This window comes from Pseudorasbora parva, chromosome 3 (assembly GCF_024679245.1).
Source record: "Pseudorasbora parva isolate DD20220531a chromosome 3, ASM2467924v1, whole genome shotgun sequence".
NCBI lineage: Eukaryota > Metazoa > Chordata > Actinopteri > Cypriniformes > Gobionidae > Pseudorasbora > Pseudorasbora parva.
In genome coordinates, this window is record NC_090174.1 from 9,195,240 (window position 1) to 9,221,657 (window position 26,418).

Sequence of the window (26,418 nt, forward strand, 5' to 3'; positions counted from 1 at the left end):
TCCACCCTCCAACTATCGACCAATCACAAAGTCAGTAGTGTTTCAGAATCCGGGTTGCCAGATCTACTCTAGTTACCACAGCTGCAGCTACAAACGTTCCTGCTGGATCCTGTAGCCAATCTAGCAACCTCGAGTCAGGGGAAGAGGGGATACACGGCTCTACAGTCATTTGAAAGTGATTGCAGTACCAGTTTTGGCCACAATCTTACATACACTTCCTTTAAATTCATGTCATTTTAGTGCGAGCAGTCAGTTTGGAACATGTTTTTTATGTTATTCAGAACTCATGTTTATGTAACATCATACATTAATGAATTATTGTGCAGGTTGATTGACGTGGTTCAATAGCATTATGGCATTAGAATCGGTCTTCAGACTCACCTTATGACAAAGTCAGTTTCATTGTTGGCGATTGTGACCACCACATCAGGCACATTGTAAGGGGTGTCCAAGTGACTCTCCATGGTGGCCCTGAGGAACAAAGAGAAACCTTTCATGAGTGATCTCATTTAAGCATCTGATTATAACATGAGCATATGATATGAACAAATCAGCAAATCAGTAGGGGCCTGAAATAACTATAAAGCTTTCTTTTAACCCAACAATAGTTGAGTGTGAAATTGTGAAAGTGCTGCTGATGTACATCTACTGATATACTTCTGCAGAGTCGATTGCTATAGACTTCCAAACTTTGTGTGGCCTTCAGATTAGCTCAAGAACAATTAGGGTTGGGCATCGAGAACCGGTTCCAACTTGGAACCGTTTAAAAAATAACGATTCCATTGGAATCGTTTAGAAAATTTATTTTCGGTTCCGATCTTCGGTTCCAAGCGCGCAAGTTTTGGTTTCCATGGCCACCTGATTTCCGGTGCTTGCGCGCCCGCTTGTTCATGGAAGCCCGGTAAGCAGCTCTGAAGTGTGGATTTATTTCACTTTTAAAAGCCTGGGTCAGCACAGTGCAACTAGTGTTGTCAAAAATATCGATACTGAAATATCTGAAAAGATACGATAGCCTGCTCAGCCTACACAATCCATCCCAGCTGCTCTCCTCTCCTCTCTGACCGACAGCGAGTTGACACGCAGCCGCATATTCTCATTCAGCCGGTTAACCTCTGAACACGACGGACGCGCGTTCTGCTGGACTTTTCCTTACAACAGCGTGTTAGTGTTAGTGTGTGTGATCGGTCTGAATTTTGCGCGGGATTGCACATAATTTTACGAATCCCCGCAGATTTCAAGCTCACATCTGAAGCGCGCACACACACATAGCCTACCGTAATAAAGCCACCCTGACATACAAGTGCAAATATTCGCTTCTTTTTCCAGCTTACTATTGGTCAAATACACTCATTCTCAGTGCACATTTTGAACAGTATGTAAACACAGTCTGAAACAAGCAGTTCTTAAAGGGACAGCAGTCCTTTGTTATTCAAAGTCAAACTACAAAAAGACAAACGATCACACTGCTCTTGACTGATCAACTTGTGTAACTTTAATGGTTTTATATGAAACTATTTAATTTTTTGCAAAAAAATTATCCAATGTTATTTTAAATTTATTTAGCCACTTTGCGTTTTTTTATTCAGTTTCTTACCTGAATGTTAGACCTACCTGAAAAAATAAAGTAGTCTATTTCATTTATATCTTTTATTCTATTGTATTTATTTGTGCTATTTTTTGTAATATGTATCTTTGTTTATTCAATTTGCCATTCAAAATCAAGCTTACTTGTGCTGTGTGTAAACTATTGCAACACAATTACCCCGTTGTAAAAAATACATTGAGTTAAAAAATATTTGTGAGATAATTTTAATAGTAATTGATCAATGTTTATATATGAGAAAAAGCTTAAAAGCTTTATCATATAAAGTGATCTCTTCAGAAGAAATGTTTGATTGCCTAGACTTTCAAAAGACAGACAAAAAAAAAAAATTATATAAAAAATATCTAATTGACAGTATATGCAGCGTTTTCCCCCCATTGTATTGAAAATAGCATTGAATATCGATGTGACATGTTTTGACTCCACCCCTCAAAGAATCGGAATCGAGAATCGAAAAGAACCGGAATCGAAAGTAAGAATCGGAATCGGAATCAGAATCGTTCAAATCAAAACGATGCCCAACCCTAAGAACAATACTTAGAAAGCTTCAAGGAATGGATTTCCATGGCCGAGCAGCTCATCCAAGCCTTACATCAAGTGTAATGCAAAGCATTGGATGCAGTGGTGTAAAGCACGTCACCACTGAACTCTAGAGGAGTGGAGACATGTTCTGTGGAGTGACCAATCACGTTTTTCTGTCTGGCAATCTGATAGATGAGTCTGGGTTTAGTGGTTGCCAGGAGAACGGTACTTACCTAACTGCCTTATGGTGTGCGGTTGTTTTTCAGGGGTTGGGCTTGGCCCCCTAGTTCCAGTGAAAGGAACACTTAATGCTCCAGTATACCAAGACATTTTGGACAATTTCATGCTCCCAACTTTGTAGGAACAGTTTGGGGATGGCCCCTTCCTGTTCCAACATGACGGCGCACTAGTGTATAAAGCAAGGTCCATAAAGACTTGAGCCGCGTTTCCACCGCAGGAACTTTACCCAGGAACTTTGGGTGGTACTCGGTGTGTTTTGACCGCAGGAACCAGGGTCTAAATGAGGTTCCGGGTAAATATTTCCCCCTCCAAACGGCCCTGCTCGCGAGGTATTACTTTTTCAAAGTTCAGGAACTTTCGAGGGCGGGACTTGGGCGCTGAACATGCTGATTGCTTTAGCATTTTATTTCAACCGGCATTTTTAAAAGTCTTTTGCGAGGTTCGTTCTGCGTTCAGTAAATATCAGTCTTGCTCTCTGTCTGATGGCGCGTGTTCGTCTCAGCCATCTCACGTTCAATGTCCGCAACAGCTGATAATGATATACATTGTCATTTTAAATCTAGCTTTACAAGCTTTCTGAATATGCTAGTGCTCTTTTCTGTCGTTGTTAATTACCTCTTTAGTAAACGTATACATAACCAGCAAAAGCAGCACAGCTTGAATATCTTCCATACTCGTTATTCATTTTTTTACAGTCTATTTTTCACCATGTAAACGACCTGACCGATTACATTTAAGTGTGCGTCCTTACATGACGTGACAGCGTGCGCCGCGCTCATGTTGACAAGAGAGGAAAGTTCATTTTTCTGAGGGGTAAACTTTTTACTCGCAAGTTATGAATGGAATAATGACACAGCGTATATTGCCCCAGGCAGTTTTTACTTTAACTGCGCCTGTCAGAATTGTTTTTTTTCTGAGATGATTATTACACTTTACAACAAATAAATATCTTATATACTACTGTATTAGTCCTGGTGGCCGTTAAGAGTTGCTATGGCTACAGTTAACACATTCCAGCTGCTGGAGAAAACAGCGGCGACATTTTTGATGCGGCACACAAACTGCATGTGATAAAATGATTGCGATTTAAAGTCATCACATGTTAACACCAGATCGGTTTAGATAACGTCTCATGTAAACAGTCCACTAAATCTTTCAATCAGAATGACAAAAAATGTGTTCTTGTAAACGTGGCTAGTGTCGCGCAAAAATGATTAGGCTACTGTCCGTCACGGACTTGGAGGAGCAGTCACGCGCAGTCCTACATCACCGGACTAATCTGCCTAATCTTCACGGAACTTTATCGCGGTCGAAACGCAGACAGTTGCAGGTCTGGGGGGAGAAAAGTTACTGTAAAAAAAGTTCCTGGTACAAATTGTTCCAGGTAATTTTGGTGGAAACGGGGCTATGGATTGAGCGAGGTTGGTGTGGAGGAACTTAACTGGCCTGTCTTGACGAGTCTCTGGCGGTACGATAGATATCACAATACAGGGGTTACAATACGATTTACTGCTATATACTGCAACATTGTATTGCAATATTTCTTTTTTGTGTGTGTTTTTTAAAAGAAAGATCTAATTTAAAAGAATAAAGAACAACCATATACATAAACCATGACAAGTACCCATTTTATTTAATTAAGAGTATCATTTATATCACTAATCAGTATTTTGAGCAATCTAAGTAAATGAAAAATATTAAAGTGACAGCATACTTTATGTATATATGTTTCTAAGGTTCACAGTATAGCAGTTTTTCATCTCTAAACTATTTAACAACAGAAAGTACATAGTTCCATGACTTGTCATATATTTAATAATGTAAAGCTGTTTTCTTTAAAGCAGTCTATTGTATAAAGTGCCATTTCAAGTAGGCTACTGAACTGCAGAGCTGGTGCATAATATCCACATCGCTGTGATCAGATGCTTTCGTTCTGCTGCCACCGCTGTCAATTTTTGTGTGTGCTTATTTTGTTACATAGAGTGAAAAGTGCTGTACATATTCTATCGAAACGCTTCTCAGCAGCGCGGATAATGTCGGGATGTTAAGCGAGCTCTAAGATTCAAAGTGTTTCCAGATCATTTAATTTTTAACTTAGCCAATTTTGCAAACAAAATGATTCTTGTTGATTTCCTTAGTGGGTTCTTTATAGCTGAAGCCAAAATGAGTCCACACTTCAGCTCTTTATACCGCGGGAGCAGAATAATTATATCGTCTTGTGAGCTAGGTTTTTTAGCGTTGAACTTCTCCGGCTCCGTGTCAGTTACGTTCTGTACACTACACTATACGTCGTGTAGTGGTTGGGTTTTATACGGTCTGTGGTTTAAACCGAACACAAAGCCACAAATCTTGGATGTTAAAAAATAAATATATAAATATCAATACAGAGTTCTCGAGAATCGATACAGTATCGGCAAACATAATATGATATTCTCACATATCGATATTTTCTTACACCCCTACAACCCGATAGAACACCCTTGGGATGAATTAGAGCGGACACTGCGAGCCAGGTCTTCTTGTCCATCAGTGCCTGACCTCACAAATGCGCTTCTAGAAGAATGGTCAAAAAAACCCATAAACACACTTCTAAACCTTGTGGAAAGCCTTCCCAGAAGAGTTTAAGCTGTTATAGCTGTTAAGGGTGGACCTATTCCATATTAAACCCTACGGATTAAGAATGGGATGTCATTAAAGAGCATGTGCATGTAAAGGCAGGCATCCCAAAACTTTTGGCAATATAGTGTATATCTAGTTCAGTCATGAAACTTTAGAGGTCGCCGGCTGATAGGTACTTTGCATGCAGTCTGCAAACAATCACATCATTATCGCATGGCGCAAGCTGATAGACCGCCGCTGATCCTGCAGCTAATGAGATTGCTTGCTCGACATGCTTAAATAGTCTAGTTCATTCATGGTTTGCTGTAGGCTAGTCCTGACATCCTCCACCTCCTATTCATGCAGCATATGTTGTTTACTCACAGCAGCGTATTTGTGCATCTATTAGCAATAACAAGTCCATATTTGCTCTGCAGCAGCAATAATCAACAGCATAGCAGATCTAGTCAGCCAAAACCAAATACATTAACATTGCCATATTCAATAACATGCTAAAACTATTTAGAGTTGTCAGGTTTGAATTGAATATAATCTAATTAATATTCAAAACAATGTTGAAATGTTTTGATGTCACAGATTTTGGCCAATCAAAAGGTAATTTGCCACTGTCTCTACCCATTTTAATATAAAGTCATGCCAAGAAATCAAATGAATGAGGAAACGTGATGAGTGTGTCTTGGGTCACTCTCACTAGGGGGAACTGTACTGCTGTATTAACCAACTGTGACCTGCCCTTCTGCCAGGAACATGCCGTTCTCTAATGACTGGATGAGTCTGATCCAAGTGTAAAGAACCATGAGAACAAGATCAATATATGTCTCAATTTGAAAAAAGAAGCACAAATCAAATTTAAAGTACTGCACTTATAATGGTCATTGGGGTTAAGGCATAAAAACAGTTACTCATATTTATGGTTAATGAAAAACATTAATTCTTCCATACAAATAAGTACAATACTGTAAAATTCTTACTGTACTTGGTCAAGAATTTCTCATTATTACATTTAAACAAACCGTTCCACCCTTGATCGTATTGTGTGAAAGTCAAGAGTTGAGTGGTTTACATATTTTTAAGAGCTGAAATATTGGCTATAACTTGCACAGACAAGATTAATAAAGATTTTTTTTCACATTAGTTTATGTATATTTTGAAAAAAAGGTGTGCATTTTAACATGCCTCCCAATGCAATGTTTTTTCTCGGTACTAGACTTTTGTAAGATAATGAAATGCAGAGGAAAAGCAGAGGAACGAGTCAGGACTATTTTTCGCCATAAGCGATGACATGTCAGATACTGTTGTTGTCTTGTGCACAGCTTTGGCAGATATCGCCGCCTTCACATGCTATCGGAATTATCGTAAATACGAGTTTCCTACGTAAAAATTGCACATGAACATTGCCCTCGCATTTCAAAATTTAAATGGAATAAGCTCGAAATTACGGCTTCAGAAGTGGGAATTATCAAATTTCCGAATACACGTGAAGGAGTCATTAGACAGAGCACTGCTCACAAGGCAATTGCTCCAACATCAGTTTATTTTTATCATTTTTTTGTCTTTGGGATCTTATATTTCTCACAGATTTCTGCTTGTTCTAAATCAGTTAAAATAGCATAGTAAAGATTACATTCATTTAAATGCATTAGCGAGAGAGCGATTGCATGTGAAAGAATTCTACATGACAGCATCGACTAATAGAGAAGCTGTGGGTTTTAGTTACTATGAAATGCTAGAACTTTTCAATTTCCAAGCGATTTTATTGGTAAAAAAACAAACAAAAAACAGTGTTGACAATACATTTCTGCACTATTGAATGTTTCTGTGTGTGTGTGATCTGCAAGTGACAAGATATAAGGCAATTAAAGGGTTAGTTCACCCAAAAATGAAAATTCTGTCATTAATTACTCCCCCCTCATGTCGTTGGACACCCAAAAGACCTCCGTTCATCTTCATAACACACATGAAGATATTAGTGTTGAAATCCGATGGCTCAGACAGGCCTTCATTGACACCTATGTCATTTCCTCTCTCAAGACCCATAAAGGGCACTAAAGACATCAAACAGTTATGAATCAGTATATCGAATCAGCGGTTCGGATCGCCGAAGTCACGTGATTTAAGCAGTTTGCCGGTTTGACACCCGATCCGGAACATGAATCGGTGTCATTAAGCTACGAGGCTTCAGGAAGAAGTGTTTTGAAATCCGACATCACTATATAAGTCGTCATTTAGTTTTTGCGCACAAAAATTATTTTCGGCGCTTCATAAAATGATTGTAGGGCCACTGTAGTGAGATGGGGACTGTAATGACATCTTCAGTCCCTTTTATGGGTCTTGAGAGAGGAAATGACATTGGTGTCAATGAAGGCCTTTCTGAGCCATCGAATTTCAACACAAATATCTTCAATTGTGTTCAGAAGATGAGCGGAGGTCTTACGGGTGTCGAACAACATTAGGGTTAGTAATTAGTTACAGAATTTTCCTTTTTGGGTTACATAACCCTTTAAATCTATGTACAATAAACAGTTTTTTACATAACCCTTTAAATCTATGTACAATAAACTGTTTTTTAAACGTACATTTTAACACATCAATTTTGAGCATCCAATTAGTATAATTAAACATATCTTGTAGAGCGCTCTCAGAGTATGCATTTATTTGTATTTTTAACTGATGGAAACAGAGCATAAATGTAGATTTCATAGATTTATCATCCTGTTGAGCCCTCTATAGGTCATGGTCAGGGAGTAGTCGACGTTAAGCTTAACGTGTCATGGTAAGTAGACTAGTCTGTGCAACCCCTACTACCTTTTTTGTTAAATGATAAAAAAAGTATAACTACAGACCTCCAGGCTGCTCCACATTGATTATCATGCAGGTATGGAGATATATCTTGTTAAATATACAGGTTGGTTTCAGCAGACTGCATTATTTTGAGAGGCTTGTTTGGTTCGCTTGTCAGCCACCATCATAGAAAACCTGTATCGTGGCATTGAACTTGGCAGGCAACCAGTGTCAGAACACCACAGATGGGTGACCTTATACGAACTTTGCTAAAACAGCAAAATATTCACATAGATAAAGGAGTTCTTTGCTAAGATAGGTCCCATAACTGGAAATTCAGCTTGAACTTGTGCCGTTTGCACATGCAGACAACAATTTTTAGACAAAAAACTAGGGTGTTGTTGGAACTTGGTGGATTTTAGTGCATTGCTATATGGTTACTAGGGTATGCTGGGTGGTTGTTACCGTTATGTGGTAATGGAATCTATGGGATGCTTTTAGCAGTAATTTATTATTCAGCATGTGAAAATATGAACAATAGGCCTATTGATTCTTGTCTAAGCAAGCTCAAATAATACAAGTTCAGAAGGTCTGAAAGCATTGTGTCAGCAAAATAACGAATCAATAAATCAATAATTACCGTACTAATTACCGTAAAAAACGTACTCTTTATGCAATATCCTTTAGAAATATTATCCTAGTATAATCATTAACTTTTAAAGATTTGTATGTGTAGTGGCCAAAAGTAATGTCCAGCCTGGGAAAATTGACATCTTCACCCTTTATTCAAATATACCAAATTTGTTAAATATTTTTGGATATTGTATATATACACAATATCCAAAAATTGTATATTGTAAACTATACAAATCCAACAATTGACTCCAAGCACTACTAAATCTATAGTTTTAGTAGTGCTTGGAGTCAATTGTTGGATTTGTGATAACACAATGAATGAAACATGCCAAATTATATAATTTTTGGCCAAGATGTCATACAAATAAATGATGAAAATATGCAAAAACGAGAGAGATACAAAAAAATTAGTGATTATGTTGTTGTCAATGTATGTTTTTTTCCTTCTGAGCTTTTTTGTGTGCATTTTTGTACATACTAAAATAAAACATGTAGCTTTAGTTTGCCTTTTTTGTCAAATTATTTGGTCAGATAAAACACATAATATTTTAGATATTATAAGCCTTGTATAATAAAAACTTCTATATTACTTAAGTGCTTTAGACTTCTTTATTCATTTAAATGATTTCATAACTTCTGCCTGACAAATGGGGCTCAATGAGCCGTGGATGCCATAACTGCGCCAGATTGAACAGCAAACATCCAACAATTCAGTACAAAATTCTAGTTTCAAATTCCAGGCTTCCTGCATAACTTGCCTGAAATGTAAATGACTTGTTTTTCCTGGCGTCTCACCAAAGGCTATTGTGTTAACACAAGGTCACAGTACAATAACTCCTTCATGCGCTGACAGACAGGCAAAATACACATATTTTTGGGTCATAGTTCATGCAACAACAGATTTCACTGCATTATAGTGGTAATGGTTCTAGAGTTGTCTATACAAGTGACGGCTAAGACAACACTCCCTACAGTCCAAATAATGCAACTGCATCAACAACAAATCTGACAAATTCCTGACCAGGAATTAAATATTAGCTAATTAGCATAGTAGAACAGGAAGTGTGTCGTGTGTTGTCATTGACCTATACGTGACAGGAATGTTACCTCATGGCGTTCTTCAGCAGCTCAGGCAGAATGTAGTCCAGAGGCAGTGGAATGAAGGGAAAGCGGGCCGCCACATGGCCGTTGATACGAACCCGTGGAGAATTCCCATACTGATGCTCACAGAGCCGTCTGCAAGGAACAGAGGCAAGACATTTACACCACCAATCAAGTTTGGAAAGATTGTCACTTGTCTCCACTCCAGTGTTCTTAGTTAACCTCTTAGGTTGAAAGAGGTTTGCTCCCTATTAAACATTGCATACATTTTAAAATCTTGCTTATTAATTGCTTATTAAATGGTCTAGCTCCCCAGTGTAAAGAATGTATAGTTATTATTATTATTATTATTATACGTGTTAAGAGATCATGTATAATGCGAACTCTTAACACATTATACTCCATCACGTTTATTGCAGTCTCAAAAAACACAGGCCAGTTGATAATACCTAGAAAAATCAACTGCAGGCGGTCGAACCTTTTCCTATTTAGCACCTAAACTCTGGAATAGTCTTCCTAGTAGGGAAGCAGACACACTCAGTCAGTTTAAATCTAGACTAAAAACACAATTGTTTACTATGGCATAGACATAGAACATTTTTAACTTTCATTATTGAAATCAATTGACTGATTGTTAGGCTGCATTAACTAGGTCAGCCGGAAACCAGGAACACTTTCCATAACACCTGATGTACTCATTACATCATAAAAAGAGTGGCATCTGGACATGACCAACATATCCTGGAGTGTCTGCTGAGTCCATGTCAATTGGTGTCTCTGAATTCACCTCACCGGCAGGTCATCCTCAATAAACCTGTCACCGGCGCAATAACTCTGATCTAAGGAGAACTGGCACCCCGACTGAGTCTGGTTTCTCCCAAGGTTTATTTTTCATGTGCCACTGTCACCTTTGGCTTGGTTTGCTCAGTTGGGGACACTAAAATTATGATCCAAGTTATTCAACTAAATATACAAATAAAATTAATTAATTAGGTCTTATTTAATACTATAAACTATAATACTGATCTGCCAACATTGTCGCTATACGATAAATTAAAATAAGCTGATAACATCACTGTTTTCTCCAGAACGACTGTACAGCCAAATCTAATTTTGTTGCAATATTGTCCTGTTTAACACTGTGAAGCCTCTTTTAAACAACTTTAATTGTAAAAGTGCTATATAAATAAAGTTGATTGATTGATTGAAAGAAGACTGTAAAGAAAAAAAGAAAAAAAACATAGTTTTTCACATATTTGACATTGCAGCACATCTCTTCCCAGTCTGTCAGTAATGCTGCTCTCAAAATGGTAAGGTGTTCATGTGCAATTTTTACCTAGGAAACTCGTATTTACGATAATTTCGAGAGCATGTGAAGGCAGCATTTCACTGTTTAGTTCCTGTTTAGTCCCTCCTTATAAAATCCAATTTGCTCTGATTGGTCGGCTGGACCAGTGTGTTGTGATTGGTCAACCACTTCCAGTGCATTTCAGAAACGCTGTGTCCCTTACCGAAACTGGGAGTTTCAACACACCGCTAACCCAACCTTTTATTTTGCCTAGGAATTAAATTATTTGAATGAGGAATATTGGAGATGTATTCATTCCCGGAATAAAATTCAAGACTACAATAAAGGCATTGTTGGGAGTTCAGAAAAGGTGCCTGTAGATCAGAATCATAAAACACAAATTCTGTTGTTTTTAAACATTTGGTACTGTATAGAAATCAAACAAATTGCATACAGAAAAAAGTAAATACAGGCTACTGGTTCTGCCACAACATGTTATACAAGTGCTGGTGTGGAAATACTGAATGAATTGCCAGCTATTAAATTGCCAGTTAAAGACATTTTAGAAATAATTTGACACTAATTAATGAGGGCATCTCATTTATAGCCAGTAAAATCTGGGCTCAGTCTGGCCTTTGAGAGAACGCTTTGATCATGCCTCTGAGAAGAGAAACAGGACAGTTTTGCTGAGGCAGCCTCTGCTAATCATGAGACTCTCATGAGACGAGCAGGAGCAGAGCAGCCTGACCGCCACTTCTACTAAAGTCCACAAGAGTGGTTTTGTTTTTGTCTGCAAAAACTAAATGATATTGAAAGTAGATGATTATTTCCCTGAAAGCCACATAAAACCAAAACAAACTATTATTGACCAGAATGTACCAATATGTCAATACTGAGTTTAGTATAAATGAGGATAAACTTATCTTAGAGAACTTCTCTATATTCTTTTTTCATATCCGTACATTTGCAGGATGAAAGAATGAGTTGATTCGCAGTTTCCCAATTCTCCTTAGGGATGCACGGCACTGATACGCAATTATTTGCCGGATCGGGTCTCGTTCAGACAAGACCGACCCAAATCTAATACTGTGTGTATAATATTCTGTGTTATTGTTAAAGGGTTACTTCAGCGATAAGCATATGGCTTTGTATCAGTAGAAACCCTGGAGTATATTCAAATGATCGTGCTCCCCCCTCTTATATCCCCCTGAGACGAGAGATTTATGCATTTTATTTCTGGAAAAATTCCTCTTGTGACGCAAATTGACGATATTTGCGTCACGAGAGGAATGTTTGCCCAGAGCCTAAAGACTACAGCCAGCAGAGGGAGCCATTTCCGCATGTTTTCAACTCGTGCATGGGGAATGGAGATCACACTTACAGCACATTAATTTAAACGGAATGCGAAGCAATGTAAGTGTTTTAACTTCTCAAATTAATTTCTATGAAAGTTAAGCTTCCAAAGGCATGAACTGAAAACGCGTTGTGAATGCATGCCGTCGCGATTACCCCAGCTCTCATCACGAGAGCTCATTAAATCATTTATGACGTTAAATGTAATCTGACTCCTAATCTGAGTCTGCTGTGAGACTCACGCGGCAACTCGATCGTTATATTGAACACACACGTTCAGTATTTAATTGTACTTTCTGAACTCAGTCACTGTAATCCAGTAGCGGTGGCTTTGGGAATGGCCTCACAAGGCAGCTAAGCATTCTGGGAATTGTAGTCTTTCATCCCCATGAGACAAAAATACATTTTCTGTCTTTTCTCAGTCTAGAAGGCACCAAATTCAAAAATAATTTCACATTTCTACTACATTAATGACCCAGTTTAAATACGGATTCATCTTCCCAGCGCTGAAGTACCCCTTTAAGCCCCACAAGCTCCAGCACAAGTTTTTGTGCCAAGAGGCACAAAAACATTATAAAGCATCATCAATGCTTCATGCACTATATTATAAGTGTCTTGAAGCCATTCCATAGTTTATGTCAGGTACAGATAAATATGTAAGTAATTAAAATTGAGTAAAAAAATGGTATCGGTGCATCCCTAATTCTCCTACTTATACTATGCCCTAAAATATGTATTGTTTTCTCTGAATACTTTTGAGTAGAGAGTAGGCAAGCTTTGGTACACACTACTTCATCATCATATAGGGCTTTAGCACCAGGGTGGCTCCCCAAGAACTAAAGGTTCCCCTACAGCCCTTTTCCTGGTTGCATTCGCACCACCAGGATGAAGTCGGAGTGACGCAAGCCACACTTGTTGTTGTGACTTATTTTGACTGTGCAGCAAAATTTTATTTTGACAGAGTTGAGAACGCCACAGCCTGAGCACACAGTGCTCCCATTCTTCATTAGTTCATGATCTGGTTAACAGTCCTGTCTAATACATTATTTGATACAACTGTTATACAAAGAAATTTGACCATATATGAAAAGGTATTTGCGATTGTTATGTGGTTGATGCCCAATGTCGCTAGCTGAGCCACACAATAAATAATCATGTTTCGCTTGGTCCACAGTTGTGTTGAATTTTCTCCTTAGCGTAAAGATTAAGAGGTCTATCACTGTTTTCCATGTTCGTAGAGTTTCTGGAGTAAATATATATGCTACAATCTGTGCATTTGGCATTTGCCTGTGTTTCGTGTGAAATATAAAATCTGTTCAGCCAATTACAAGCAAGCACGTCCTCTTGTTACCGTTTTCTGAGGTCATTCAGATCAGTTAACATGAGACGATTTACAAGGCAGAATTTTTAACACACAAGACATCAGTGAGAAAGTGTGCGAGTTGTTTCACACACCTCAGGACATGGGCGGCAACATTATGAAAACAGAAGTTCCAGTTTAAATTTTTTTATGAAACATTTGAATATCAAGGCCTGAATGTCAACAATAAGGATTATTTCTTCTGGCCCAGTTTTACAATTTCATACAACATCTACAGGCACCAGAACAAATATATTAATATATATATATTTTTTAAGCTTGCAATTTTCTATTTTGGAATAATGCATTGCAATTATGCTGCTATAACTGTAACTGCAGTAAACTGTGAAAGACATGTTTATATGCACTGCAAATCATTCCTGGCCTGTTGACACATTAAACTCATATAGCGTAAGTAAAAGCTTGTTTTGCTCCCACACAGCAAATGTTAGACAGTAGTTTGACAGAGACCTTTAACACTCTTCTTGGTAAATCACAAATGAGATCTGGGCTTTGACCCCTTTCTTTGGCAAACAGAGCGCACACACACAAACACACGCTGCTGTAAATGGAGCTGACTGCACTGATAACAGAACAAAAAGCTTTTCAATAACCTCTTAAAATAGTCCTCGAGTCTTAAGCACTCACATATGCAAACAGACAGTAGGATGAAAGGCAGATGGCAAACAAAAGGAAAAATGACATACTCACCGAGCAAAGTCAACCCACTTCTCGATGATCTTTTTAGGCGACAGGCGGCGGCATATAATGCCAACAAAGTCAGCCTGACAGAGCAAAGAACACAGAAAATTGTCAAGACTCAAAATCATACAGTAAGCATCCATAATAGGGCTAATATGACTGTATATAAACAGTGTTACAACACAGGCAGAGATACTGTTTATACTGTAATTATTATCCAGTGTGAGAAAATCAGACAGATACAGATGAGCACATATGTTAAAAGTTTTCCAGGGGTGGGGGAAGTTATATAAATTGACATATATACTTTGCCTAAAAACAGTGGTTCATTTGCCCCAGAATTTATACTGAGGTTGTGCGAGAATAAATCTCAATGAATCTCTTGAGGAATCTAATCCCATCCGAATGTCTGTGATTGCTGATGTTGTATTATTCTAACGCTTCTCCTCATGTTTTAGACCTACCTGAGCATTATATCAGCAAACAATAAATTAAAAGACATATACATTATACTTGATGCACGCAAATACAACATATGACCTTCTGAAAATGCTCACATCTACAAAACAAACTCCCACCTCTGTAATAAACACAGATATTAGTCCCATCCGAATCAGTACATGAAAATCGTGAAGACACATGGAGTGATAAGAATAACTCAAATGTTGTTTAGAAAATAAGTCCCATCTGAATAGGGCTAGTCAGCTTTTTTTATTTATTATAATCTGAGCAATTTAGCCGATTACAACTTAAACTCTGAATTTTTGATAGTGTAGCCATAGAAAAACAATTTCAAGGAGTAGAATGTCACCTCAATTAGGGCAATCACGAAAAAGCAATGTATGAACTATTAATCCACTGAAGATTGCATCGAATCAGTTTGTACGAGTTTAATTTCTGATAACCATTTCAACATTTATGGCTGTAATTAATAAAATATATATATATTTTAAATGTGGTGGTGACATTTAACCACACACACACAAACTTCCTTTAAATTTTTGTCTAAACTGTATGTGCAATTATTTTCAATTTGATCATTCTTAAATAATAATAAACTTTAATATGGCCACAGAGCATATAAATAAAGCATATTTGCTACGGCTGAACAAGAGAGTTCATACACTTTATCTCATAAATTCAGTCCTGAACTACCATAGCTGCCAAGTGCCTCCACAAGTAAGCACCAGTGTGTTGCAGCATGTCTTTTTACAACATGCCAGCAGATGGGTGGGAGTGTACATTTGTATATTTAGTCTATGCATGTGGGTCATGCAAAAATATTGTTGGCCCACTTGGCTGCCTGTATGAGACCCTTATGTCACTGGGCAAATGGTTGAAGAAGGCAATGCTCTTACTGCTGCTGGACATGTTCTGTCCATGTGCTCATGGGTATTTGAAAGAGAACTGGAAAGTATCCTAATATAGATCTACTGTTCACAGTAAATTTTAATTTGTGTAATGTGAATGATTTTAAGATCCATATCTGATTTTAGGAAACATTCATAATACATAGAGAAAAAAAACATCTATCAAGTATCAAAATCAACTTCAGGCGGTAGAGCCATTTCCTATTTAGCACCCAAACTCTGAAAGTCTTTATAGTTTTGTTCAGGAAGCAGACACATCTCTTTAACCTGACATACACAACGCATTATCAATTTCTATTAATCAAATCAGTTAAACGCATGTTAGGCTGCGTAACGTGTCAACCGGAACCGAGAACGGTTCCAATAACACCCAATGTACGCGTTACATTGTAAGAAGAATGGCATGATCAATGCTATTATTAGTCTGCTTGTCTCATACTCATCAGCCGCATTAGTCCATATCCAGATCAGATGGTAGACCTGCACCTTGACATGACCAAATCGAAGCCCTGACTGTCAGCAAAAACCACGTCAACTAGACAATCCCATGTGAAGGTCTCGTCTACATGACAGCCGTCTGCACAGATCCTAAGCAAAGACCACAAGAACCAGACCGGTCCTCAGCACAGACCCTATGGCCCGCTTCGGCTCCATACTGGCGTGATGAATCAATCTTTAAAGGGGGGGTGAAATGCTGTTTCATGCATACTGAGCTTTTTACACTGTTAAAGACTTGGATTCCCATCCTAAACATAGACAAAGTTTCAAAAACTAATGTTGGACGTTTGATGGAGTATTTCTGTGTTAAAAATACTCCTTCCGGTTTCTCACAAGTTTCGGCGAGTTTTTTTCGAGTATGGGTCTACTTGACGTTAATAGATCGGAAGGTCCTTGTATGGGCCGTACGGGCTCTTCTCCCGGTAGGGGGCGCGCGCGCGTAACTAGAGCGGTAGAGAGGAAATGCACGCCGTAAACAGTCTCTCAGATGCAGATCCAGTCGTCAGTGAACACTTATGTGGCGCGCCGCGCTCCACTTTATTCCTATGGGTGACGTCGAGCGACTTTAACGCTTCAGCACAGCATTCCGGGAAGGCAGCGCTGCATTTGAACCGATTTGAACGCAGAAATGACGGGAAGCTTCAAAGCATCGCTTCAGTCGCGTCTCAAAGTGGACTTCCACGCCACTGCTGTCACAGGACTTCACCAAATCATACCAAAGAAGTGTGTTTTTGATGGAGCGGTCCCAGCGATAAAGGTTCGGTCCTGCTTTGGAAGCAGCCGGTGAGTTAAACTGCTTCAAATGTCTCTGCTATTGGCTACCGTCGCGTGAGTAAACATCAGTAAACTCAAGGGGGTAATCTAGCGCTCGGAAAGCGTTCCACCCCTAGGGGCTGCCATTGCTAACCAAGCCATCACCTTCTGTTAGCATCCCATTGACTCCCATTCATTTTTGAGTCACTTTGACAGTGAATAACTTTACATCTGAGACGTTTAAAGACTCCATTTGTCCATTGTTTATTTCTAAAGAAACATGACAATGTATAAAAGGCTCCATTACCTTGTATCTTACACTATCGCCCCGTAGAAGCTGTTTTTGTAAAAATAGGCTAACGATTGCGTCATAACCAACGCGACCCTGTCGCACAGTTGAGAAATTACCGTATAGACCTGAGGAGACGCTCGCAGGCAATCTTTTACTGTCTATGAGACAATCGGGGGGACGTGGAGACATGTCCTGGAGACTAGTCTGATAAAGTCAAGGGGGAAGAATGGGGAGAAGCCCATAGTGAGCCAAAAGCAACGGGAGAAAATATTTAAACAACGTGATTCAGCTTTCGCTTTCCACATCTACTAGAAGACTCACAGCTGTCAGACAGGAGGCTCACGTCACATCTACGTCGTCAAGCTCAGTCTGAGCCTGCGCAGTTCGCTCAGCCATCAGGAAGTGAGTGCCCCTAGGTTGACTTCATTCTTTCGCCGTAGACGTCAATGGGAACGCTCTGTCCATTTCTTTTACTGTCTATGAGTAAACTACATGATCGTGTGCTTCGTCATTCAAATGCGCTAACAGTTACTCCATTGTTGTTCTGTATAACGTTACAGTATTCTGACGTGCAAAACCGTTTTGCTTGCTACTTCTAAGGTCTAGTCGCATACAATAGTCCATAAACCGAATCATGTCCTCATACACTGCAAGTAAAGACACAGAAATGTGGAGAGGCCACTAAATACAGTACATACCACAGAGACGGACGCCCTGTGTTGTTGTTTCTCCTGTTCAATTTATTTCTGCCTCAGATTTGATTCTGGATCATATCTGTATTAGCTGAGATAGCCATGGGTTTCTCCACGCTTGAGGACGTCACCGCTTTGCGCGCTTGTCATTCTTTAGCTCCGCCCACGATACGCCTCCAGCCGCTCGGTTTTTTCCGGAAAGACTCGGTACAGCCTATATTTCTTTTATAAATATGATAAAACTAAAGACTTTTCGGAGATATGAAGGATGCAATACTACTCTATAGGTACTCAAGATTGACATGAGATTGACTGAAACTGAGTGTTTCACCCCCCCTTTAAGTAAAAGGAACTGGATGAATATTTGAATGCTACTGATCTGAACTCTGATTTGTGATGCAGCCTGAATCACATGACACGGCGTTTGTTTGTTATCCAGAGGAGAACACTGTTGTATGAGAACTGAACTGAGCTTTTTTGCAGAACTGCTTTGTAGATGAAATTAACAAATGTAATAATTGATGATCTTTACAACGTAACTTGCTTTGAAACAATCTTAGAGAAAATTAGAGACGTACATTATCTTCATGCAGGGCAATGTGGTGTGTGGCCAACATTCGAATGCCCAGACGGGACGTCAACGTTGTGTCCAAGAAATTGCGAACAAGCATCTCGTCCTGCACAAACAATGCAAAAACGTTAGGTCAGATTCACTGATTATTACCGCAATTGAAGCATAACATGGACAATCTAGAAACATGCTACAGTAAGATCATTCTGCCGAGGTAGAACAAACCTCTAGGGTTTTTGAAACCTTACCACTATGTGTTTACGACATTCCCTGAATCCTTCAGCTAACATGGTGACAACATCTTTGTGATCATCAAGAAGAAGTTTTACAAGTTTGCTATAGCGAGCCTCAGTCTCCTGGTCTTTAATCTGAAGATAAAAACATTGGTGGAAAGGTTAGCAAAATGAATGTTAATCTCTCCTATGTAATAGGCAATTTACAGTCATTATAGCTAAATAAACCCTTGGAGGTTTGATCATGTCTTAACGGTTATTCCGCTTATGTGGCTTCATACAAAAAAAATTAACTGATCCAGTTACTCTAGCAGAAAATGTTTGGATACACTTTTAATGAATTTATTTCTCATTATCTTTAAAATATTTTATCAAAAATGTTGGTTTTAAATGCTTGAACTCACTTACAAAAAAGTATAAGAAAATCTATAGCTCCTTCAATATAGCGTTTATAAAGCATCCCAGGAAGTATGAAGTTGTGACTTAGATAAAACATTTTTATTTCTATATAAATGATTTTTTCAACATTCTTTGCATCAAATAATCCTAAAAAAAAGTCACATGGCTACCACAAAAACTATTAAGCAGCACAAATGTTTTCAGCATTGAAAATAAAATGTTGCTTGAGCAGCAAATCAGCAAGGATCATGTGAAATTTAGATTTTAAAATGTATTAAATAGAAAACAGCTGTTTAAAATGTCACAATGTTGCTGTTTTTGTTTTAAATATGTTGCAGCCTTGGTAAGGGTAAGAGACTTTTAAAAAACCTAACGTTTTAACTGTAGCATTACTGTGTTGTCATATTTCGGCATATACTATTACTCTACAATGAGGGGGAAAGTGAAAACAAAGAATGGGTCATTGTGTCCAAAATTTGTGACTCAATGTAAAAGCTACCAAAATAACTAGAGCAATCGGTTCAGTTGCCTCATATTTCCAGTAAGCAGATATTGTGCAAAAGGGGGATTTTTTTTTATTTGACCATAAGACAAACTTGCATTTAACATATTCATGAGTCAGCATTGTACATAGTCAGTGAGTCAGTCAACAAAGACTAATGTTTCACTGGTGAGAGGTGATCCCTTTTACAGAATCAGTACACCAAACTCACAGGCTTCTCAGGTTACAGAATTCATTATGGAAATTTGCAAGCTGGTCAACAGTTGACTAAGATGTGCATGAATAAATATGTGCAGGTCAACTCGAACTTACAGCAGGGAAGTCGCTCAGCATGTGGTAGGCCCTGATATAAAGCTCGTGCTGTGGAGAGAGAGAGAGAGAGAGAGAGAATGGATGAGTATAATATATGAGTAACAAATGTGCTGTGGTTCGGTTCCTGGAGCTGGTCTTCCCAGAGGCCTGTGTGCCTCATCCTTCCTTGAGCCCCATTCTTGGCCCCTCACCAACCCTCCATAAGCGCATTGCTTACATTCTTCAATGGATTCGAGGAACAAATGTTAATAAAAAGAAGTGGGAAACACAATAAACATGCTAAAGGTTTTGAATAATCTTAGCGGACAAGGAAACCGAATTCTAGACAATTTCCCTTTTAAATGTTTGCATGTCATGATGACGCTATAAAAATCATAATTTCTTAAAAAAAAAAAAAATCTTGTTTTCTAGTAAATCTATAGGCATAAATCTATTTGATAATCAAAATGGCATCCACCACTACTGTTCAAAAGATTGGGTTTGGCAAGATTTTTGAATTTTTTTAACATTTAAAAATGATGCTTACCTAAGAAGGCTGCATTTATTTCAAGCAAAATTTCTCATTTTCATTTCGTTCAACTTGATGTACAAGTTAATCTAATTCAAAATATTACATAAACAAAATATTAAATATACACAAATTCTAAATATAAATATAGACTAACTCTAAATATTCATATGAATTGCAATAGTATCTAAATAATAAAATAAGACTGCTCCAGTCTTCAGAGTCATGTTCCTTGAGAAATCATTCTAATATGATAATTTGGTAGCCTGACAAGCCAGACCCACATCAAGATGTTTGGTCTGGAAACTCACCCTAGACAGGGCTCAATCCGAGGGGCGGGATAAACGGTTGTCTTTCAGACTCCCTCTGCACGCGATAGGATAGCGCTACAACCAACCAGAGCAACGAAGGTGAAGAAGAGCTTGTTGATAGATTAAACATTCACCGTATCCGGTCGGCAAAACTCCGAACACATCTTCCCTTTTTAAGAATGACTTCAGTGCCGCTCTTTGTTCTTTTCTCAGAGAATAGCTGAACTCCAAGTCTTCCAGAGTCGCGGTCAGAGCTGATTCGAAAGGCCGCCGTTCGCCAGTTTCTGTGTTTACTAGAAGCATGCAAACGCAACTCGGCCGTCGTCATTATGTCCCCGCCCACCGACTCTATACACGATGTGATTGGCCCGGCAAGAGTCAGGGGATTACAGCTCAGAAGGGTATTGAGAGTTGCTAGACGACACTCGCAGGCAGATTAAATTTGCTGCCGCTAGGGTGCGTCTAGATTTCTAGGCTAATAATTTGGTACACAAGTCCACAGCTATTCAGGATACAGCATTTTGGGAGAATGAAACCGATTTTTTTTTTAAACTGAGTTCCAGAGTGGATAAATCTGAAAACAATCACCATTGCGTTTTCATGTGTACAGCCAATCCATACATTTTGTGAAACAGTAATGTCATCACACCACGCTAAAGTGCACGTTTGCAAGTGTAAAGTTTGCACGTTAAAGACTAAAGGGCAATACAACTACGGACACTGGCATGCACACATCAATATTGTTTCATTTAATTACTGTATGTGCATTATTGTAAATGGTAAATGGACTGCATTTATATAGCGCTTTCAACAGACCCTATGGCCATCCAAAGCGCTTTACATATTGCCTCACATTCACCCATTCATACACTCATACATACACCGACGGCAGTGTCTGCCATGCAAGGCACCATCCAGCTCGTCGGGAGCAGCTGGGGTTAGGTGTCTTGCTCATGGACACCTCGACACTTGGTCAGGTGGAACCGGGGATTAAACCACCAACCTTCTGGTTTGTAGACAACCTACATGAACCACTGAGCCACCCCAAGGGTAGGTTTAGGGTTGGGGTAGGTGTAGGCATTAATAAAATATCTTATAAGAAGCAACAATTTTATTTATTGTTATTTTATTACATCATATTTTATGAGTTTTTGCCTTGCTTCTCTGCTGTACCCCTTCTAGCCACAACTCTTCTTCTCCATTTTTAGTGTATTTCTGTGGCAGAATTACAGCGCCACACACTGGACTGGCATGTATACATCGTTTTCGTGTGTACCAAGCCTGCAGTCTCCCTCTCATTTACTGAAGCTTTCGCGCCTCGATCGCCCCCCGGTGACCGGTCCCAGTATAGCCGCCCCTCTGTGTTTTCTAATGGACGCGAGACAAACTAAATAATAAAATTACACTTCAAAAATGTTTCCGCAAAGTTAGTTTATGTCACTGAAGGCAGTTATCATCACGATGATTTCATTTCAAGTGTTTGTTTTTAAAATAAGTTTAGTTTGAGTTAGTTATCTGTAGGGGTGTGCATTGGCACTTCCTTCACGATTCGATTCGATTACGATTCACCAGGTAACGATTCGATTCGATTCGATTCTACGATGCATTGTGATGCATCAAAATTCTACTGCACACAAAGCAAATTTTTCATCAGTCATTAGGCAATACAAGCAGATATTAAACAACAGATTGTATTGGCTGCTATGCGTCTCCTGTATCTTTGACATAAAAGTTATTAAATAAAATAAAATGTAATTAAATAAAATGCAATTAGCCCTTAAATGCATGACTGTTTCACCAAACATTCTTACATATTCAGGTCGTTAGCGACCCAGATCTATATTTAACATGGATAGACCTCTACCTGTTGTGATAATATATAAAACTCCTGATTTTAGAGTATAACAGCTACAGAAGAATAAAATAAAACCTATTTCGTTACCTTTTGGAGCTTGGAAAGATTCAGTTTGAGCAGATGTTTAATCTGACCATGACCTCGTCAGAGCTCGTTTACCAGTTTACCAGCATCTGCCTCATATTCGCGATCTCCAGCATATTCTCCAAACTCATTTTCATGTCTTCAAAATCAATATTTTAATCACTGAAAGCTTCTTGACCACATCCATCATCAGTGACAGTGACACTAACATATGATTGTGTTTAGTACTTGCTCTCTGCGGTAAATCACTGAGCCATTTCAAGTTTTGCAGATTATTGTTTCGTTTTCTGTCAGAGGTAACTATGAGTGAAACGTCACTTCATCATTGCGTATCAGACATTGCCACCTTGTGGAATAAAGGTGAATTGCGGCGTTTTTTTCGTCATTATAGATTCATTGATTATTGTGCAAAAAAAATATACGTACAATCCTACACACCTCGGGTCGTTAGCGCGTTTTTAATAACCCGGTCATCTCCCTCCGCCTCAGCCATCTTCCTTGTTGTTGTTGTTATTCTCTCAGAACCGGAAGTATTTGAAACTTCACAACTTTATCGTCCGCCAGAAAATAAACAGTGACATAATCGATTATGGCACTTTGCCGCATCGATGCTAAATCGTTCATGCCCCGCATCGCGATGCATCGCCGAATCGATTATTGTTGACACCCCTAGTTATCTGATGCTATAAAAACGGGGTGTGTGACGTCATGATTGACAGCTGAGACTGACGGCTTCTCTGAGTGAAGTTGTCACTGAGGCACTAACGGACTTTTTTCAAAATTTTTGGGAGCAGATTAGAGCTTTAGCTTTAATTTCTACATTTCCATAACTGTTTATTTCACACCAACATAATTAATTGTTCTGCATCTGCGAGAGTGTGGGCGGGCTTTTGATATCGCGGCTGTACTTCCTGCTCTACTTCCTGCGCTCTACTGCGCAGACTCAGTCCCAAGATGTCCGCGCCGTGCAAGGCCGCCTGAAAGCTTCAAATCTGCCAAGCGGAAACGGATGATGTCGAGTCGTCCATATTTTTTTACGGTCTATGGTGTGTACGCAGATATTTCTTAAAATGGGGCGGGGGAGGAAAAGCTCTGGCTTCATGGGGATGGGGCCTAAGTTAATAATACTTTTAGGATGTTGACACTTCTACAGAAAATACTGCTTAACTTTTTCTCCGCCAAATACAGAATTTGTTAGACGCTAGGGGGCACTATTACACATTTTCTGAATGAGTACTGAATCTTCTGATCAAAACACACATGAGGAAGACGCAGTAAAACAAGCGAAATTATGTAAGCATGGAAAAATAACGTGATCATCAACATTAAACATCATATGAATCAAAGCTATCTAATGTTAGAGAATAAAATGTGAACCCAGGATGAGTGTGTACACATTAGGGGTGTTGATGGACGGGATCTACTCCATCTGTGTTTGATCATCATTCTGAGTCTGATCTGGATGTAGTCTTTCACAAAAACTTGACTTTTTTCAGCTTATTGCTCAAAATGTTGGTTTTTTTATGAAACTTGCCAATATTGAGGTGTTAATAAAAAAGGAATGCATGAAGCTAGAGTAAAAGTTTTTTTGGTCAGCTCTTTCTTTTTATATATTGCATGCTCAGATATTTATAAAAACATATTCTATGAGCTATTACATTTTTGTGAAAATTGTTAATTGTAAATTGAAAATTGGCTGGAGACTTTTGTCCTCCTTTTTTTTTTTTTTTAAACGCTGGCGGGAAAGAGTTAATAAACAGATTTTTTTAGGACTGAAGAATTTGTTATGAATTGTTCAGGACATCTCTGTACTGAACTGGTGAGTTCGTCTCCTTCAAACAAACAAAACAAAACAAGCTGTAGACGAGACTCTCCTCAGAGGAGATGTGGGTAAAAGTTCACAGGAGGAGGAGGATTCGCAGAAGGAAGTAAACAAGAAGGGGAAAGGGGAGGGAAACTGTATCCTCTTTCTACTTATTACTTGCTGATTGTCTTTTTTTTTGTCTGTTAGTGGACCACTGAAATGGGGAATGACTGTGGTGGTCAGTATTCTAAGTTATGTTTTGTACTGAAGAGAGAAACAGCTCATGCAGACCAGTCCAGGACATCAACACATATAGTGGGGTCCAAAAGTCCACAATGAAATCCAATTTAAACCTGAAAATATTCTCAAATCATTCTTGAGACTGTTATTATCAGCTTTTACACAAACTTGTGGAGTTTGTGCAGCTTGAGTTCAGCTGTCATTAAAGCAAAAATAATAATGTTGTTATAAATAATTAAATTAGAAAATAGAAGCATTTTCACTAGTAGTGGTATCTGATTTTTGAACCCCACTGTAGTCAACATGTTCGAATAATACAATGCGCAAATAAAACATGACTGAGTTTGTACCATAAACAAAACATGAGAACAGGTGTCCAAGCATTCAGTCAGTAAGCCAAGTTTACAGTCAATATGAAGAACAGAACCACAGAAGTTAAACACATTCAAAATATCAGAACGTGTTATCAAATAACCGTAAACATCAAATTATTTATCGAAACGAGGGCTAAAAGATACACTACCAAATAAAAAGTTGGGGTCAGTAAGACTTTTTTTGATGCTATTGATCAAATATGATATGATCAAAAACACAGTAAAAACAGTCGTTATTTTGAAATATTACAATGTTATATATTTTTTAGTTTTATTTGATTTTAAAATGTAATTTATTTCTATGATGCAGAGTTGAATTTTTAGTTTTCAGTGTCACATGATCCTTCAGAAATCGTTAAAAAATATTTCTATTAATATTAATTTCTTCTTAATAGGATTATCGGTGCTGATTAATTTGTAATTCAAATTTGTCAGAAGGACAGCATTTATTTGACACAGAAATATTTAGCAAAGTTATAAATGCTTTTACTCTCACTTTTGATCAAATTAATGCATTCTTGCATATATAAAAAAGACAGTAATTTCTTAAAACAACAACAACAAAAAAACACTGACATAAAACTTTAAAAAGATAGTGTACCGTTATGAAATAAGACCACAGAAGGCAAGTTGATTTATCTAAGAAAAGTGGCATGGTCAGATGGATTTCACAACGTGAACTCATTAAAACTTATCAATGCACTAAATAAAACCCCTACATGTAATGATAATGCACTTTCCATCCATCCCAAATCAATAATAGGATTCTGTTTGAAGGACTCAAGCAGGGTCAAATTCAGCAAGACGTCAGTGCAGAGCACTAGGGGTTTTGATCAACACTGACAATGAATCGAACATGGTCAGTTCAGCTCTCAGTCTGAACACTGTGCCAAAGTTAAAGGGTTAGTCTACCCAAAAATTACATTTCTGTAATTAATTAATCAATCATCCTCATGTCACTCCAAAACCTTAAATCATTATACTCATTCTCAATGCTTCATTATATTAAGGTTGAATCACTGTAGTCACATGAACTATTTTAAAGGGGTGGTTGCATGCGATTTCACTTTTTTAACTTAAGTATGTGTGTAATGTTGCTGCTTGAGCATAAACACTATCTGCATATTTACAGCCCTGAAAGTTCAATGCAAACGGAGATATTGTCTTTTAAAGTTATGGCAGTTTATTCCCTACAAAAACGTCCGGTTTGGACTACAACGAGCTTCTTTCCGGGTTGGTGACATCATAAACCCTTGCTAGTCACTGCAGATGTGACTTCTGCCCGTAATGGTGAGGGGCGTGGGGTTTCCGGACAACCTGTGCTTGGCACTTCAGCCAATAAAAATACAGGAAACTACATTTGGCCATCTAACCAATCTAAGACCATTGCGTTTATCAGAGGGATGGGCTTCATA

At 38.4% G+C, this 26,418-nt stretch overlaps 1 protein-coding gene across 1 annotated transcript in view; it reads right to left on the minus strand.

Annotated features, from left to right (window-relative positions):
• The window catches only part of bckdk (branched chain ketoacid dehydrogenase kinase), a 38,430-nt gene that overhangs the window by 8,202 nt on the left and 3,810 nt on the right, over positions 1-26,418 (minus strand). Inside the window, exons 4-9 of the mRNA XM_067437764.1 lie at positions 19,828-19,875; positions 18,630-18,749; positions 18,389-18,487; positions 14,215-14,288; positions 9,509-9,637; positions 382-471 (exon numbers count right to left, since the gene is read on the minus strand). Coding sequence (XP_067293865.1) covers positions 382-471; positions 9,509-9,637; positions 14,215-14,288; positions 18,389-18,487; positions 18,630-18,749; positions 19,828-19,875 — 560 coding nt within the window. The remainder of the gene's footprint in view (positions 1-381; positions 472-9,508; positions 9,638-14,214; positions 14,289-18,388; positions 18,488-18,629; positions 18,750-19,827; positions 19,876-26,418) is intronic.